The sequence below is a fragment of the Podarcis bocagei genome (genome assembly GCF_964188305.1).
Source record: "Podarcis bocagei genome assembly, chromosome: 1".
Lineage (NCBI taxonomy): Eukaryota > Metazoa > Chordata > Lepidosauria > Squamata > Lacertidae > Podarcis > Podarcis bocagei.
In genome coordinates this window covers 89,379,300-89,398,099 of record NC_138125.1, presented here as the reverse complement: position 1 = coordinate 89,398,099, position 18,800 = coordinate 89,379,300, and the positions used below count along the sequence as shown (strand labels likewise).

Genomic DNA, 18,800 nt, shown 5'->3' with positions numbered 1-18,800 from the left:
TCAGCGAAGCGAATCGGAACGGGCTAGAGAATTGGAGGGGAGGTCATCAGCGCGGACTCCCTCATTCGCCAGCTCCGCGTTCCGAGCCAGAGGGCCGCCTTATCCTCCTCCCCGAAGGAGCGCCTTCGTTGCCCATGTGACCTCTCGCCGTCGCGAAAGGGAGTCATGGGAGTTGTAGTGCCGGGTTCGCTTCCTTCTCCTCGACCTTGCCAGTACCTGGCGCACAACGGGAGGAAGCGGGAGAGAACTTTTCCCCGAGATGGCGGCCGCTTGCCGGGTTCGAATGCAGGGTAGGGAGGGGAGGCGCGGCTGCCCGTGCAATGCGACCTTGGTGGGGAGGAAGCGGGGTCCGGCATCGGGGAGGAAACAGCGAGAGGGTCGGCTGGTGAATTAGGCGGAGGAGGAGGAGCAGCTGCTGCTGCTGGGGCTGGTTAGGAGAGGAAGAGGTGTCGCCTAGAGAGCTCTGTGGCTGTGCTGAGATTCCCAGCCAGGGCCCAAGGCTCTACACCACAGTATTTGGTTGAAATGTCACTTTTTGGTCCAACTCCCCCCAAAAAACAGCGGCGAGTGACAGACGAAACCCGCTGCATAAATGCCGCCTATCAACCGGCAAGCAAAACAATGCAGGGCAGCAAAGCCCCCGCCCGGCACAGGAGAGTCAGAAAGAAAAGCTTCCCAGGCTGGAGGATTCAGCTCTAAAATATGGGGGCTAAAACAATGAACATTTGTAAATAAAAATATGTGTTGTTTCCCACCGTTAGGTGAGATAAACGGAAGCAAAGGAGTAATGGGGAAAGTATACTTTGGCTGTACACACACTAGGGCACTGATACATAACGGGGATGATTTTTTGTGTGTGTTATCCACACACTAGCACTTTCAATTTTATGCCTTTTTTCCTGTCCACACTAGTGGGTGGCTCTTGGTGGAATATGTTCACACTTTATGTGGTTGACCCTCCTCTCCATTAGTATTTCCCTGTCCTCCATGAGTTTTGGAAACCGGAGGTCCACGGTAGGCATGCATGCATGCAGGAATTTATTTAGCCATCCACACACACCTTAAGAAAATTGTCTGTGGGATAGCCTAACAAGCTTTCCACCAAAAACAACTTTTCAGGAAAGTTTCAAAGTGGGCAAAATGACCAATGATTGATTGATTGATTTTTTAATACAAGGTTGTTTTTTTAATCTACCAGATGTGTGCAAAAAAAGCAGGTTTAAAAATGCTCTGTTTGTTGTGCCATGCTGCAACAACAGCCCATGGAGGAGGACTTTGTAAATCACGGCCAGGTAGGTGAGGGCACAGACACCTCCAATCCCCAGAGCCTTGTTTTTATTTTAATAGAGCTCCTTTGCACTTCAGCAGCTCTGTGAAGAAGAGGACAGCCATGCCTGCCAAAGTATCCTTCCATGGAATTTGTTCAAAGCACAGAAGCCCTGTTAATTTTCGGCATCTAACTGGCATTTTAGTCTCCTGCCAGGATTCGTTATACCAGAATTGTCCCAAGGATCAGGCACATTAAAAGACACTTTGCAATATGCTCACAAACACACTATGAATGACCTCTTAAGACAGCTTAGTCTGCAGTGCATTCTTGCTTGGGAACTTTGCTGAGGCCCACCTAGGAGCACACATGCATAGGATCAGACCACTAGGCACATTTTCATGTACATAAACTAAAAGGGTCAACGTTACTCAGTGAGTTTAGGACATAGCATTGGTGGATAAATCTAGATGAAATGTTTAAAAGTACAATTTCACTATAGTGTGTCTTCTTTGCAGGCCTCTTTTCTGCCACTGTGAACCGAACTGTAGGCTTAGGTGTGCCTTTCAGAACTCCTACCCGATCCTTCCACAGGAGCTGCAGGGCTTTGGAAGAATTACAGACAAAACCACAGTCTGGTGGAAAGACCTATGAACATGTGGAATATATTCCCACAGGGAGGAAGGGCAAGAACCCCATGAAGGCAGTTGGCATTGCTTGGTGAGCGTCATTTCATCAGTTTGTTTTATGATCTCCCCAGGTTAGCTGTTAATCTTGCAGCCTACAATGCCAGGCAACTCAGTTTGATGCAAACGCCAAGGAACCCTTGAATATATGGGCTGAGTATGGGAGTGGAAGGATATCAGGCTGTGGTGTGAGACTGAACAGCCCCAAGCAAAATCTTCCTGGGAACAAGTTGTGGCTTATGTATTCTTTGCCTCTCTCCAGGGCCATTGGTTTCCCTTCTGGCATCATCCTTTTCCTCCTCACTAAGCGAGAAGTGGACAAGAACCGTCTAAAGCAGCTGAAAGTCCGCCAGAAGATGAGGGCATCCAATGAGGGAGAGTATGAAAGAGAGCGATACAGGACAGCATTGCGAGAAACAGAGGGACTTGCTCAAACGAAGTCCTAGCCCTGGGATGAAAGTGGCTAGAACTCTCAGTCGTTGCCATTTTTAAGATGCTCTATCTCTGTACCAGAGTACTTTGGTATATTGGAGTACCTTGCAGGTATTGGCTTCTGCCACCAGTGCATTCTCTGAATCTGCATGAGGCACCATACAGCACTGAATGAAATATAGTCAGCTGATTTCTCATGATGCCTTTGTGTGGGGTTATGCAGAGGTTATCGATAAATTTCCTACCATCACCAACATTAGATGTGTCCTAGGAAAACAGGACTGCAGTCTGGCTTGACATCATGTTGTAGGTATCTTGGGTTAAAAGATTATCTTCTTTTGGGTCTGAGTAATATTTAGGGGGGGTGGAATTATAAGCGCAGGGACAATAGTTATGTAAGGAATGTTTGGCAGCGAGGACCCATCAAGCCCATCTTCTTGTACTTTCTAGATCAGCAGCATATTTAGGATTAAAACTGTGTTCTCATCACTTTTTTTTACAAAAAAAAATTGGCCAGAGGAGACCAGGTCTCACCATCCACACCTTGCCAGATTGGCATAAAAATGACCCATTAAATCCTTGAAATTGAAAGTGTGAAGTCTGATTCATTGCAGATGCTTATGGAGAACCCAAGCAGGTTTATTTTCTTGTATAGTTTTGAGCATGTGATGAAGTGACTGGCTATAATCCAACAATCTGTCATGGATTCTTTAGCTCAGATTTCTGCATTGCAGGGGGTTGGACTAAATGACCCTTGAGGTCCCTTCCAACTCTATGATTCTATGAGTCTAACAGAATTAGACATGTTAAACCTAATGCTTGTGTGTGAATAGCACAATATTTGATTTCCTAAACACTGGCGGTATCATTACAGGGTCCTTTCTAGCGTATTAAATCATGTAATATTATAGATTGCTACAGTGAGCAATTGCTGTTTGTAAACATTTTTGATAGTCAAATATATTGTTCCCATGTCTCTTCCACACACAGTGCCTTCTGCCATCCTGCACACCTATAAAAGTGTGGTGTTAGTTCCACTGTAATGTAACAGTTGGCACAAACACCACTCACAGATTTCAATAACTTCCCTAATGACTAGGATTGCGTAGCAACACCAGCAAGCCGCGAGATGAAGTAAAAGGAACAGCTGTTTCTAGTCAGTACCACAAACCATTAATTGTCCAGATACTGCATTTATGGTATTATTAAATTGCATAGATTAAAAGTATATTTTTTCAGTGTTCTTCCCCCACCCCATACATGGGTTTTAGAGCATGTGTTTTAATTCTCATAATTAATAGTTGGGTGCATTTCATTTTTTAAAAAAGAGGCGTTTGTATTTTTTGTATCTCATGCCAATTTGAAGGTGGGTCAAGTAAGATAGGGGGCTAACAATCCTGCAGAGGTCATCCTTAATCATTCTTGCTCTCTACAGGGGAGGCATTTGTTCTATGAGAAATAAAAGGGACTATGTGGTCTTATTCTTGAAAAAGAATCCATCTCTTTCACTTACTGAGGGCCGTGTTCAGAGAAATATATATATATAATGCAATAACTTTTATGAAAGATTATTTATTACAACAGCAGTCATAAAGAAGAAACACACGGAAAAATTGCATACACTGGTTAAATTGCCGTGTTGGCACTTTGTGATAAATAAGTGGGTTTTGGGTTGCAGTTTGGGCACTCTGTTTCTAAAAGGTTCACCATCACTGGCCTACTACGTCAAACAGTGCTATATTAAGACAGTTGCCGTACTCTCTAATATGTATAAAGAATGGACAGTTGGCTTATTTTAAATATATATATTTGCAGTTACAGCTAAGAGAGCGGAACTTCACTGCAAGGTCTATATTTCTTGCCTGCATATGTTGCAGAAAAATGTAAAAATTACAGGAAATCAATTTGTGCCCATGACACTGAAACCAGCGGGGTTTAAATCAATTGTGACTATAACACATCTCATGGATTTCAATAGGACCTAAGCGCAACTAACTCTCTGCAATTGAGCATTTTCATGCAGTCAAATTTCATGCAAAATTTTAATGGCCACACAAAAATGCCTTAGTGGCGGAGTGGTTATGCATGAACTTTGTGTACCATCAGTATAGGATCTTTGCAAACAGCAGACTCGTGTGCTGGTGAAGAGGGAAAAGGTGAAGAACCTTTTCGCCCAAATGCTGAGACAAAGTCCTGGCCCTAAGTACAGGTCCCACAGTCCCTAATTCCTGCCCACAAGCCGTATGAAGGAGAGGAAGATGTAGATGACATCTACGTAGATCTGGATGGCTCCATAAATGTAATCCTCAGGACTGATGGCGTATTTCATGTTCCCCAGCAGCAGCTGAGTATCGTAAGCAAGGAACTGTAAGGAATCACAAAGCAGCATTTAGCCACATCATTCAATGAACGGTCTATCTTTAAAGCTTCCTTCTTTCCCCATCAACAGCCTTTGATTCCCACCTCAACCATTGGGTAAGGTTGCTTTAATTTCCTGCTCCCTCCCTGTTCCTGATGTAAATCTCCACTCACTGCTTCTTCCCTGGCCAGGGAACCATTTTGTGGTTTTCCTCAGGCGCCAAAATGTATTGGGCTGGGGCTGCCATGGTCCCTCTGATTTCCCCCTCCCCACACCAGCTATTGATTAAAGTGCGGGGGGCAGCTATGTGGGACCAAACTAAATGATAAATGCTGCATTTAGTTTGGTCCAGAGTTTCCCACTTAGTCATTTGTAAACTTTTCTTAAGCCTATTGCAATGCAGCAAGGTCCTGTCCGTACACCCTTTAAAGCCCATGTCTTCAGCAGCTGCATGGGCTGGGTGTTGGGAGCACCTTCACCAACCCTCTGATCGCAGGAACAGCAGAGCACAGCATTCCTCCGAAACAGATCCTGGTGCAGTGGACTCACATCTGCTATTGTGAGCACCTCAAATGCAGCAGAGTAATGGAAGCGAAACAGTGGAGGTTTTGTTGCATACCTAACTTTGTTACTACTGGTTAAACAAAACAAAAGAACATAACGGACATGCACGAGAGAGTCAGCTCTCTCATACTGCCACCTAGTCTTTAGACACGTCAAAGAAAAACCAGTACAGTGCTGGGGACGGAAGTCTGGAAGAGTGGTTTCCGCCCCCTCCTTTCTCTGAGACAGAAAGTAAAACAAACATGATCTGGTGATCTTTGCAATGGGAGGGATGAAAATACTGACAGGCCCAAACCAATTCAAAGTAATTTGCAGCTGCAGTTAAGCATTCCTGTTTCATTGGTGTCTGCAGACATAGTGAAAGCTACAAAGCCAAGGATCTTAATGTTCCAGCATCTTCCCACAAAATTGGTACCAACCTCCTCAACGCAGCTGCCATTGGGTTTAGCCCACATCTATTTGCTATGAAGCTACATTGCATACAGTAGTACTGTCAGCCGTACTTGTCTTTTGGCTGAGGAGCAAGGTAGAAACGTAAGCAATAAATAAATTTTGGTAGAAATCTAAAGATGCTAGACAAAATCCACTCTCCAAAGCCTTTCCTTGTTTTTGTGCCCCTCTAGCTTCATTTGCCTGTTATGCTGCTAGCCTGGGACAGCCAGAAGATTCTTGCAGGGTCTCCGCCTCAAAGAGGTGGTGGTGAAACAGGAAACTCTTGAGTTGTTGCCTATCAGAATTAACACAGCACACCCAGAATATTCAAAATGCTGCACGTATATTGTCTCAGGAAAAGGGGTACCTCTATTCATGCAATCAACAGTAAATCTCTACTAACCAGGGTGAAGACTACAGCAGAAATGGCTGCATAAAGCAAGTCAAGCCAGTACATCTGCAAGAAGAGAAAAAAGAGCGTCAACTAATGAATTTCTACATCTCTGCATGAAAAAGGTTAAGTAGTCACCTAGCGAGAGACCTGCCGATATGTATTTATTTATTTATGTTTATGAGTCGCTGTTTCTCAAAATGATCTAAGGTGACTTAGCAGAAATAGATGTACATTTTAAAAACAAAAATATTCCCATGGAGAACATATTGTGTACTGAAGGGATGCTTACTGCAGCAGGCCAAGGGAATAAAGCTGAACTTCTAAACAGGCCTTGGTCCAAAGGAAGGGAATGAACTCTTTCAGGAAAGCGAGAGGTTGGGAAAGGGCAGCCATTGCTCAAAGTCTCCTGAAACAATGCAGCAGCCCCTACTGAACACACACACACACACACATATCAGCTGGGATTGCTTTGCCACTGGAAGCTTTGTGGTACTGCTGATCCCATAGGCTAGCAAGTTCCCCAGCCACTTACGTATTTGCAGCTCAGGACAATGGCAGTGGCAATGCCAGTCACCATGAAGACAATGGCCATGATACAGAAGAAACCACGACAGGTTGTGAGATCCACCTGTCAACGGAGGAAGTGACAAAAATACCTTATTACCTCTGGAAATATTACTGCCCAAACGTATTCAGTTATGAAGTCCTGCGTCAGAGGTGGGCAACCATTTTTTGTACTGAGGGCAAGAGGTGGGCAAAGCCAAAGACAACAGTGTCCTGGATTAGCTAACCTGAAATAAAAACTCCACTTTCCACTTTCGCCATGGCTACCTCAGATTAGAATTCCCAATCCTCTGCAGGTCTGTTCAGAAGCCCCACTAGGTATGATGGAGTTCCTCTAAAATCAGTATACAGAGGAACTGTGGGGGCTTTTTTTCCCCAGCACAACGGACAGGAAAGCAAGAGAAAGTAATTCTTTTCTGATTTTAGTGTGTTACATACACATGGTGGAAGCCTACTAATTTGCTCTCAGGTGCCTTAAGAACATAAGAAGTCCAGCATCCTCTTCTCACAGTGGCCAACCAGATGCCTATGGGAAGCCCAAAAGAAGGAACCGAGAACAGCAACACTCTCTCCTCCATCCCTTTCTGCCCCCACCCAACCATGTAACCAGGTTTTTAAAATCAATTTATTTTAATGAGATAAAATATTGCATGTGTAGTTCTGAAACTACACACAAAGAGGGTCTACAATATACAGCTGATGTGAAAGTTTACGGCAAAAAGCAAGAACCACATAGGCACTCTGGGAGAAAAGTACTTTGTATTGAGTGTTTCCATGTTCCTATCCATGGAAATCCAGTGTGTGAGGAAAAGGAAGGCCTCTAGTTTAGAGCTCGCCAGGCTGGAACCAGTTTTCTACCTGCATATACCATTTTTAAATGGAGGGGTAGTCACAATTGCAGCCATTAGCCTGCATTATCATATCTATGGTGTCCTCCCCACCTCCCCCCCCCCCCGAAAGATCAGCTCATGGGAGCATACAAAAGAGAAGGGTGGCTGTCTAGCCTAACGCATGAACTGGAGGGCTGCATGTTGTAATGACAGGCCAGGTGTACATAACACCATGACAAGGAATTTCTTGTTTATGACAAGGGCCTTGTATTGTAAGGGTGGGATCCAAACATGTTTAGCTAAGTCACCATTTCCACCACAGGGCAATCACCCTTCCTAAGCCTGCTAACTGTACTGGGAAAACGGACTTTCTCACCTTTGTCTGAAAGGAGAAAACAGTGACAGTGATGGTTACAACTGCTGTGATGATCATGGCAATGACTACAGTCTTGGTCTCATACACGCTGGTAACAAAAAGGTAAAAAATAACAATCATACATTTTTGTTGTTAAAATAATTTTATTATAATGTAGGAGCGACAACAACAATAAAATTAGGCACAATGTACTTTTCAAACTTGAGGGGTTGTATCCTATGCTCCAGCCACATGATTTTGCTGGTGCAAACATAGGAAAATAGGAAGCTGCATTATGCCAAGTCAACTTTCAGTTCATCCAGCTCAGTTATGCCTACACTGACTGGCAGCAGCTCTCGAAGGTTTCAGGCAGGTTTCTCTCAGCCCTAAGAATTGAAGCTGGGAGTGAACAGGTGCTCTATCATTGAGCCAAGACCCTTCTGCTTCCTCTCCTCACCCTGTGCACCTACAAAATGTGCTCCACAGGATCCCCCAATGCTCCAGAGCTGATTTTGAGGGCATGCAGGGGGCTGGAGGGGACAGGAGAGGAAGCAGCTCTGTGGCACACAACAAAGTCCATTGTGCCAGCAGAGCTGCAGCGTTGAATATCATCCTCTAATAGCCAAAAACAACGCCACTTCCAAAACTGCATTATCAAAAACATGACAGTATACATGCCCATATTTTTTCACCAAGAAGGAACATCATTTATTTCATCAAGAATCTGCTTGATTGTTTGCTTCTCTCACAGTGCAATCCTAGGGATGTTTACTCAGAAATAAGCTCCACTATGTTCAGTGGAATTTCCCCAGTAGCAATTAAAGAATCTAGTAAGGGGGGGGGGGTGTTGGGGTTTTTTTTAAGGAGAGGCTGGACAGCCATCTCCCAGGGAAACTGTGGCAGCAGACTGCCTGCATCAGCAGGAAGTTGGAGTAGATGACCTTTGGTCAGTTCAGCTCCAAGCACCCATAATTCTAGGTTTGTTTAGGACTGCAGACTTAATTTTGCATTATTGGCTATTGTTTCCCTCTCTACTACCTCCTGTACTTTCCACCTGCTGAACTTTTCACATTCTATCAGGATGTTAAATTATTTCCACACTTTTGCTATGCAATTTTTTTTATTTTATTTTTTGCAGCCACAACCATAGAAATGAGTTCCATGCAGAGGGGTGAAAAGGGATGTGCAGTAGTGTCTGGGGATATGACCTATTTGGAGACATTTTCTAAATCTAGCTCAGAAACAGCTTCCCACTGTGTAGGCCTCTACTGTATCACTTCCATTTACCACTTTGCACAGTACCTTGCGATTGTGCCAGTCATGAATGCCATGGACATGGTCTAGGGAAAATCAAACAACAACAAAAATTTAAGTAATTTCGTTGTTCCCGAGAGGGGGCAATGACAATAAAGATATTATTATTATTATTATTATTATTATTATTATTATTATTATTATTATTATTATTATTAACAGAGCACCGTCTACACTAGAGATGGTGAACATGTGGCCTTCCAGATCTAACAGATTCCGTAATCTGTGGCCACTGACTATCATGGCTGGGACATATGGGAGCTGGAGTCCAACAACATCTGGAAGGTCACAGGTTCCCCCCTTCTGTCCTACAGCATCCTTGGACCCCTTAGTTACACATCAGGACAAATAGTTTCGGCTTCTTCCATTATTTACATAACAGAAATACTTTATCTGCTACTCTGTGCTGGCCCTTTTCCTTGCACTAAGGCAATCATCCAGTCAGCACAAGCTTTTCACCTCACCAGATGGAAAAACCCACCCCCCACCCCACTTTTCCCTACATACTTTTCTGTGTCTTCTCACACACACACACCCAAAGTCAATTTTGGGGGTGTGGGGAGAAGAAAAGGGGAAAAGCCCACTTCCACTAGCAAGGCTAGTTAGTTGATCCCAATATTTGATATACAAAGGTGTTCTGAATTTATGAAAAGGGGATAGAATTGCAAGTATTTATTTTTTACATACTAAACCAATTTGGACAATTTATTTTGCTTGAAAATTTGTGGCGAGTCAAATGCATTGCCCTACACTTCATCTTAGACCCTTCTTCCACCATCTCCCCCCAATAGAGATTTTGCATCATTCCAATGCAAACCACACAAAAAACTGTACTTACAAAGATAGTCATGAGGATTATGTTCCATGGGAAGCGCCTCCTGAAAGACACCAGCAAGAGAGTCAGAGAGTACGTGCAGGCAGTCTCACCTCAAGAAAAGGAGCCTTCTGAGAGAATTCAACATACTGATGACACTGCACTTCAAATCTCCTAATGCATGGGTAGGCAAACTAAGGCCCGGGGGCTGGATCCAGCCCAATCACCTTCTAAATCTGGCCCGTGGACAGTCTGGGAATCAGTGTGCTTTTACATGAGTAGAATATGTGCTTTTATTTAAAATGCATCTCTGGGTTATTTGTGGGGCCTGCCTGGTGTTTTTACATGAGTAGAATATGGGCTTTTATTTAAAATGCATCTCTGGATTATTTGTGGGGCATAGGAATTCGTTCATTCCCCCCCCAAAAAAAATGTAGTCCGGCCCCCCACAAGGTCTGAGGGACAGTGGACCGGCCCCCTGCTGAAAAAGTTTACTGACCCCTGTCCTAATGGCTGCTCCCAGCGGCTTTATGGAGATGTTAACTTGGGGAAAATACAAGTTCCCTGTAGTACCCCACAGCACAACTGACAGGGAACTGAGTCAGCCTGTAGTTCTCTCTCTGAACTGGCCCTATGGACATAAGTGAAGCCACTGTACCCAGAGAGCTGGCCAAGTAAGATACCAAGGCAATTTATATCCAAAGCCATTGTCAAAATGCCAACTCCTTTGACAAGTCCATCTTCTGTCATTGTCCCCTCCCTATGAGTCCCAGCAAATGTTGAAACTCTGTTTTTTGTGTGATCACAAATCTCATCAACAGATACGTACTGGATGCTTCTACACAAGGCCAGCACAAGGTAGCAGATCAAGAATACAGCACTAGGGATGAAAGAGAGAGAGAGAGATGACTTATTTAAAACTAGCTGGCAACTCTAATAAATAAACAGCTTTCCAAATGTAGGAGGTCCCTCAAGCCCTTCTTGAACCATGAAGGGAGATAGCCTCCATACAAAAATAATATCCCTCCCATCAATTGACTATGCATGTTTGTTATTTAATTTAATAGAATTTATATACTTTCTAAACATCAACAGCATTTTACATAAAATATAAAAAGCGCATTAAAATTACCAGTAAAATCAGATGTCAATGTTTCATCAGGAAACTATGGATGAAGAAGGCAGGTTTCCTCTAGGGAAGGATACCATGTGCAACTTATTCCCCGAGGCCCCCTGCACAACACAGCCATTGTGCTGTTATGAAATGGTAGTGATGGAAGTTACAGGAGAGACAGGGTGAGAGAATCTGACATGAAGCAGCTTGGCTGGCCAGTAGAGCAATCTGTCTTGGCAACAGGTCAAGAGCGGAATTTGGCTCTGCTTCTGTAAAGGGAGTGATACTTACTAAGATACATAGTACAGGGCAATATTCCTTTGCACATAATGGCTCACAGGGTGTCTGTGGAGAAGGAAGAGAGCACAAGATGAGATACCTGCCCTGATTCTTGCAGTTCTGTACTGCCAGAATAGTTTCTGGATCAGAACATGGCAGGCAGAATCCAGCTGGATTTTGAAGGAGCATTTTGCCATTTTTCTGTAGTGAAAGTGATGAAACTTTGAAATGACAAGGTTTTTCAATTTATGTTTTCCATTTAAAAGACAAAATTATAACAATGGAGAAACGATGCACTGGTGCAATTCTTTCATGGCATAATTTTGCATGTTTTTTATGGGCAAAAAGAAAGGGGGGGAGAACCCATTCAAATATCTCTTTATTAAAGATTTTGAGAAAAGCCAAGGTCACAAAATAAAGTATCCTTTCCCATCTAGAAAAAAGTTCTACAAAATAAGCCCAAATGACAGAGAGACAGATATTTGAAGAATTTCACCACTTTAAAATTTCAGGACAGATTAAAAAATAAATTTAAAAAAACCAAATCAACATAAAATACTTTTCCCCCTGATTTTAGGGAAATGGCACAGGTACAGAATTCCATCTGCTACAATCTAGAATCTGAATTTCCAAATGGAGCTAAATGGGAACAGAACTAACCAGACGTCAGAATGGGGGGGGGGGGACAACTGGTTGATTCTGATAACCCCTACCTTTAGTGTTCCAGAACCCCTCCAGAGTTCTAGCAGAGCACCAGAAAACTTACGAAAAAGTGAAGAGTGCAACGATGCCCACAGTCACCAACAGCTGAAGGGTGATGATGCTGTAGACCTGGTCATGAAGACAAACAAGATGTGAGCATCTGCATACATATATAAATGCAAACAAGCATGTTGCAATCTACAGATGCCAAGATAGCCCAGCAGCAAGATCAGATTCACAAATTCACGAATGGTGACTATGTACTAGAGCACCTTGACCCTATCATATATGCCTTCTCCCTCTCCCTCTTCCCCAAAGTGCCTTCAGACTTACCTTGCGAATGAAAGTTTGCCGGACATTCTTGTCAACCCAATAATCAATATGAAAACCCCCATCTTCCTCTACGAGACACTCCAAATCTGTTGTATCTGATGACAAACAGCAACATTTGTTAGTGTAAATTTCAAAGCCACAAGATCTGGATGGTACAGATTCCACCCTAGGGCCCATAGATGCAACTGAAGCATTGTTTTTCCACACTTAGCATGAAATAGAATTCAAACAGTGGTTCAAAAGGACCTTTAACATGGCACTATATTATCCATCAATACCCACTGCGATCCCAATAGTTGTTGGTAGCCCCCACCAGTGGCTACTGTTTGTAGTTTAAGAAATATATTAACTATGCATTTAACATCCCATCTATTTTGGTTCTTGGCTTGCCTAGTACCTGGCGCCTCTCCTCATACCAGCTCTCAACTTTCCTCCCTGTTTGTGGAGATTCTCCTGTCCCCAGCAATTCGCAATATTCTCGCCCCTCAACCTTCTGCCACCTTTCTTGCAGAATCTCTGCTTTTAACCAAGTGAGTCGAAGTATGCTCTCGCACCTGCAGCTCCAGTTTTCTTGCCATCATAGGGAGGTGGACTCTGCTCTGCCATGATGTCTCAGGGAGGCTTAGCACAGCACCTGGAAAAAACCAAGGAGGTAAACCCTCATTATCACTTGGAGAGTGAAAACAAACATAAAATACAGGGTGCAAAATACAACATGCCCATCCCTGAGGCAGCACCCCTTCTCTGAACCACTGGTTCTGAACATACCAGGCCAAAGGAGACCAGCAAGATGTGCCAAGCATAAACCGTAAGGGGAAAAGGTGTTGGATCCAGAGTGCAGCGTTCAAAATTCACCAGGTACCAGGGGAATTTTGCTCCTGGCTATCAGCCACTTGCAACCAAGTGAAGATGCCCAGGTGCCAGGATGGTGTCTGATGTCTCCACCATCTGGAGCTGCATGCCTAGGGATCCTTGGATCTTGACTGTTTTCACCCATGAGCATCACATTCTGTAGAATTCTATCCATTATATTTGAATTTCGGAAACCAAAAAGTCATATTGAAAAATACATCTTCCAAGCCGTCTGGGACCCAAATGACAACTAGGCATTCTGTTTTGGCAACTGTAGCCCTGGTTTCAAGAGCCATTTGAGTTTCTAACACTGCCAGAGCGACTGCTTATTCCAGAGAGGCTGGCCTTCAGGAGGCTGTAAAGGCAGGACTATAAAGAACAAAGATGAGGGAGTTTCTATAATGCATGAGTTCCTGGTGGTGGGAATTTGGACAAGGGGCTGCCACCTACTTCTGCTCAGCTGGAACTGCAAAGCACGTTCTTAAGAACTGGCCTATGCATAAAAGAAATGGTCTCTGAGGTAGCCTATCTGTAGGTTCAAACTCCTGTTCTTTCCCCATAGCCTGTTGCCTTGTCTTCTATGCCCATGGAGGAAAGGTGTCTGCACTCCATGACATAGCTTGGGTGTGGAGAACCTTTAGCCCTCTAGATGATGTTGCTGAACGACAATGCCCATCATCCCTGGCTATTGACCATGCTTGCTGGGGCTGATGGGAGTTGTGGTTCAGCAATATCTGGAGAGCCAAAAGTTCCCCACACCTGACATAGCTGAAAGTATCCATCACGACACTAGCTGCCTGATTTGCAGTGTTTCTTCAAAGAGGCGTATATTTTTAATAAATGGAACATTGCAATGAAAAGGGGGGCAGGGAGCATTCTGAATTGGACCCTGAAACTAACCGTACTTGTTTCAGGACTGACCCTCTGCAACCCATCTCCATCTCCCAGCAGCCAGATTCTGAACTCTTCAAAAATAGCCCCATGAAGAGTGTGATCTGGCTGTCACTAAGGCATGACTCAACGTTGCTGCTCAATGAGACCTATTGAAGGAAGGGCATATGGTGGATATAGCCACCTAAAATGAGGGGGAAAGCAATCCTGGCCACCACTATCACCTGCTCATTTAAAAGCAGTTCCATATATAAAAAAAATCCTCACACTGTGAGTTCTCACAGGAAGCGCAACCCTGAGCAAAACAAACTCTGTGGTTAAGTGGGGGAAGGACTGTCTGCTATTGGTTAGTCATCGCCCCCTTTTTTCTTTAGGGGTCTGTCACTTCTGAATGCAAGTATTCTCAGAATACATACATATATTATTGTAATCTTAATACACTACCACCCCCCCAACATCTGAACAGCACACTGGCTAAATGGAACAGCATTTGGTTCTTTCCCCCGCCCCCCATTTCCTCACTACCTTTACTGGACAGGTTGATGGACAGCTTGAACAAATAATTAACAATATACCGTATTTTTTGCACCATAACACTCACTTTTTTCCTCCTAGAAAGTAAGGGGAAATGTCTGTGCGTGTTATGGAGCGAATGCCTGCAGGTGGCGGGGGGGATCTGCTGCAGTCATGAGCAGAGGATCCATGGTTCCCCTTCCTTCCCTCCTCCGTGGTTATAAAGCATGGATCCACATGGATCCTCAGGATTTTTGCATTGGGCTACTCCAAACTCACTGTCAGATCACATGTCTGTGGCCACAGCATGAACCACAAAAATCATATCTCCACTATTTCATTTAGAATATTTTTTTTCTTGTTTTCTTCCTCTAAAAACTATGTGCGTGTTATGGTCTGGTGCGTGTTATAGAGCGAAAAATACGGTATATACCATGTTTCAGTTCTTCTTTTCTTCCAATTAACTTCCTTCATCCTCAACATGGTTCTCTTTTCATTTTTTGTAAACTGTCTCCTTATTTCGTTATTACCGCTTTTCTCTTTCTGTTTTTTAATTTAAAGGCCATACTTTATTTTGCAGAAGTTAACTGAAACAAGTCCAAGTATTAATTTGAGGGCACTCCTTTTTAAGGTATCCTTTATATTTTTCTCATTCTTTTTGAAATTTTTGTTTGGGCTGACCCCTAATAGCCTCTGTCAATCTGCCAAATTGACAGCGTTTGGTTCTATGGCAGAGGGGATATGGGCCTGACAGTTCTATTTATTATATATTCACATTCCAGATCTTTTAGAGAATGTGTTGGGAACCTTTAGGCCTTCAGATCTTGCTGAACAATAACTCCCATCATCCCTGGCCATTGGCCATGCTTACTGGGGCTGATGGGAGTTGTCCTTCAGCAATATTGGGAAGCCCAATGGTCCCCCATCACTGTTTTTAAGACTATCAATGTTTCTAAGAACAATTAATACAACGTACAAATGTATCTGCAAGAATACGATGATATGTGAATAACATACATGCTTTAAATTGGCACTGCATTTTACACCCATCAAAGTCATGGAAACACAGGTGCCTATCTAGTTCTGTATCCTGTTCTCATGGCGGTCAACCACGTGTGTGGAACAACAGGTGATTTCCAGCAACAGGTATTCAGAGGCATACTTACCTAGTGTTATCTAGCTGCCACTGATATACTTATCCCTCCATGACTTTGTCTAATCATCTTTTAAAGCCATCCAGGTTGGTGGCCATTACTTCCTCTTGTAGGATTGAATCCCATAGTTTTGACTACATGCTGTATGAAGAATGTACCTTCTTTTACCTGTCTCGAAACTTCCAGCATTCAGTTTTGCAGCCCGGTTCCAGTATCAGGAGATGGGGAGACAAACTTCTTTCAATCCACTTTCCCCACATCATGTATAATCTCATACAACTCTATCTTCTCCCTTCTAACTCAGTTTTTCCAAACTAAAAAGCCCCCAAAGTCGCAATGGTTTCATCCACACGGGAGAGTTCCTCCACCCACTTGATCATTTTGAGTAATGGAGATCTACTTTCTGCAGCAATTCACAGCAAGCAGCACTTTACATCAAAGAAACCTCAAAATATCTCACTGACAAGGCCATCTTCCTCAAACAATTATCTTCCATAAACTTTGAAACACTGCAATTCAAAGGAAATGGCTTCAAGACATACTCAAACATACGACTCTCTGGGGCATTTCTTAATATTATTTCTTAATAGCACAATTTCATGGCATACTTTTGCCGGTTTGCCTGAATCAGAGGCTTACATGAACGTGTTGGAGCAGGTAAAGAACCATTACTGCTCCATTATGGAACAAGAGCATTCGAACAGGCTCACCATGCTTAGTATCAACTGTTGCATGGCACAAAAGCTACATTTCCACCTCAATAATTAGTGCATTTGCACAGAAAAGGAAAGCTTCCGTTATTTTTTTTTTAATCAAATGACGTCTCACTCTTTTTTTAAGAGCCTTATTTTGATATTTTTGCATTGTCGTTATTATGGGCTAAGGATCTCTGAAGCTGGAAGTGTCCTGGGCCTGTCTGGACCCGAGAGGGTCTGCTCGCACGTGCGATGATGTGGGTTTGAAAGTAGCGTTTATCCCTTAGTAGGTCCCGTCGGAAAAGTCACAGCCGAACACAAGGCGCCGGTGGTCCTTGTGCCAGTCGGTTTATTTCCAGGCAAAAATGTGCTGGAAGTTATTGATCCCCTCAAGATCAAATTAGACTCCACCCCCGCCCCTGAATCTTAGCGTGGGAATTAAAATTAGACCTGAACTTTGGAGACTGAGACTTTTTCGCTGGCTAGAGCGATGCCCGTCCAAACCGAAGCGACCCCCTACGCCATGTGACCGAGCACGGGTACCCAATCCCTTGCCCCAAATTTCCCAGCATCCTTACCTTAACCCGTGTGCCTAGCTCCGGCACCCTCGTCTCCCGTTGCCAAAGTTTTAGACCGAAAAATGACCTACGGCTCTTCGAAGTAAATCCCGAGAATGATGGGAGAAAAGTTCCCAGAAATGACGAGGAAGTGATGGGAGGGGGAAGATTTGGTCCCCTCCCTATTGCATGAAGCGGGCTATGGGATGGAGCGGGAGTGCCCCCAAGAGGAGAGCTGGAGCTATTGCAAGCTCCCCTTGTGTCGAGAGCTCAGGGAGGAAATGTTAGCACCGAGGTCAGAGGAAATTCCCTGCTCACCTAAAAAGTAGCACTAGAAGTCTTGGAAGGCCCCACATCAGCAGATTTCCTCCTGGATTCAGTCCTTGTCCTGGAATCATGTACTAGCCACTACTGTTTGAACCAACACGCTGCTTCTGATAAACACTTTGGGCAATTGCAAGGTTAATATTCCTCCAAATTGCATAAATGCATAACACTTGCAGATAGACACACTTCTGGTTTTTGAGCACATCAGGGACAAGTCATTAAGGTAAGTCATAAATGGAGTCTGGTGCTGTAATCCATGCAAATAGATTCACTAAATGGGGTTGAAGCAGGACGTTGGGGTTGTGAAAGCCCAAAGATCATTGTAGGGCTAAGAGGGACACTTAAGGGTGGTGGCAGCGGCTGCCTCCCAGCACCTGCCACCTGAGGTGGTTGCTTCACTTTGCCTAATGATAGGGCCAACCCTGCATGCCCCTGTTCTTTCATTTGTATTTCTATGGTTGGGGGAGTGTTACAGAGACATTAAAAAATGTATTGGGGAAGCAGCAAACATCAGCTCACAGTGCGTAGGCTTCTAGTAGTCTGGGAATATAATACATGAGACTTTGTGGTGTCCGAGTGATCAGACCTTTGTGCCTTATTGAGACTGCAAGTGCACCTCAAAGTTGAAGAAAAAAACAGAATGCAAACACAAAGGAAACAGGAAACCCACAATAACAGAAAAGATTAGTTCAGAAACCACACCATGTTTCCCAGATCTTCTGAGACGGAAGGAGGAGTCAACCTGCCAAGCAACCAGTGTATATCTCTTGCCTAAAGGTTTTACATGCTCAGAGTCTCACTCCTGCCAGCAACAAAGCTGCAGTATTCTGCATTAACTGCAGTTTCCAAGGGAAGTACAAGGTAAGCCCCACATAGAGTGTACTGCAGTAATCCAGTTTTGAAGTCACCAGTGAGTGCACTACTGTGGTCAAGATCTCCCAGTCCAGGAAAAGCTGTAGTGGTTGCACCCGTTGCAGTATAACATTACACATGCCAATCTGGGGAGACCATAAGTAACAAAAGGCACAGCCCTTTCTATCTCTGACTTGGGTTCCAATTGCTTCAGGACAGGTACACCCTTTCCCTCCCTTTCTCCCTTTTTTTTAAGCACAAGTCTGTGGCAAATCGTCATGCTTACAGTGTATCTAGGCTTTTGGGATAGATAGGGATCCTTTAAATCTTTAGAACAAGGTGTGTATGCTGTATGATTTACTGTGCACATAACTACTGTCTGAAGCACCACCCAACTATTGTCAACACTATCCTTTCCCCAACCTGGTGCCCAACAGATGTTTTAGACTACAACTCCCATCAGCCTCCTCTGCACCTACATGACCTCATCAAATTCCATGACTTTCCGTATCACCCAGTT

General features: G+C 43.9%; 2 protein-coding genes across 2 annotated transcripts; one reads left to right on the top strand and one right to left on the bottom strand.

The window, feature by feature from the left end:
- Nucleotides 1-133: 133 nt before the first annotated feature.
- LOC308588758 (uncharacterized protein) lies at nt 134-2,882 on the top strand. Its single transcript, XM_081197415.1, has 3 exons — nt 134-290; nt 1,786-1,987; nt 2,216-2,882. The coding sequence occupies exons 1-3, from the start codon at nt 260-262 to the stop codon at nt 2,397-2,399; spliced, it is 417 nt and encodes a 138-aa protein (XP_081053541.1). The 5' UTR covers nt 134-259; the 3' UTR covers nt 2,400-2,882.
- A 1,059-nt stretch (nt 2,883-3,941) lies between these two features.
- On the bottom strand, nt 3,942-17,279 carry LOC308588743 (protein lifeguard 3-like). The gene is made up of 12 exons (XM_081197393.1): nt 17,123-17,279; nt 12,994-13,073; nt 12,440-12,534; nt 12,171-12,235; nt 11,417-11,470; nt 10,841-10,891; nt 10,036-10,075; nt 9,186-9,223; nt 7,905-7,992; nt 6,667-6,762; nt 6,144-6,197; nt 3,942-4,750 (listed from the first exon to the last, which is right to left on the bottom strand). The coding sequence occupies exons 2-12, from the start codon at nt 13,043-13,045 to the stop codon at nt 4,607-4,609; spliced, it is 777 nt and encodes a 258-aa protein (XP_081053519.1). The 5' UTR covers nt 13,046-13,073; nt 17,123-17,279; the 3' UTR covers nt 3,942-4,606.
- Nucleotides 17,280-18,800: the final 1,521 nt, after the last annotated feature.

Bases quoted from the DNA above. Each gene is read 5' to 3' on its own strand.
- LOC308588758 (XM_081197415.1), top strand. From the start codon at position 260: ATGGCGGCCGCTTGCCGGGTTCGAATGCAGG. The intron at 291-1,785 runs GTAGGGAGGGGA...TCTTCTTTGCAG, and splicing joins TTGCCGGGTTCGAATGCAGG to GCCTCTTTTCTGCCACTGTG. The intron at 1,988-2,215 runs GTGAGCGTCATT...GCCTCTCTCCAG, and splicing joins AAGGCAGTTGGCATTGCTTG to GGCCATTGGTTTCCCTTCTG.
- LOC308588743 (XM_081197393.1), bottom strand. From the start codon at position 13,045: ATGGCAGAGCAGAGTCCACCTCCCTATGATGGCAAGAAAACTGGAGCT. The intron at 11,471-12,170 runs GTAAGTTTTCTG...CCTTCTCCACAG, and splicing joins GTTGCACTCTTCACTTTTTC to ACACCCTGTGAGCCATTATG. The intron at 4,751-6,143 runs GTTAGTAGAGAT...GATTCCTTACAG, and splicing joins CTGCTGTAGTCTTCACCCTG to TTCCTTGCTTACGATACTCA.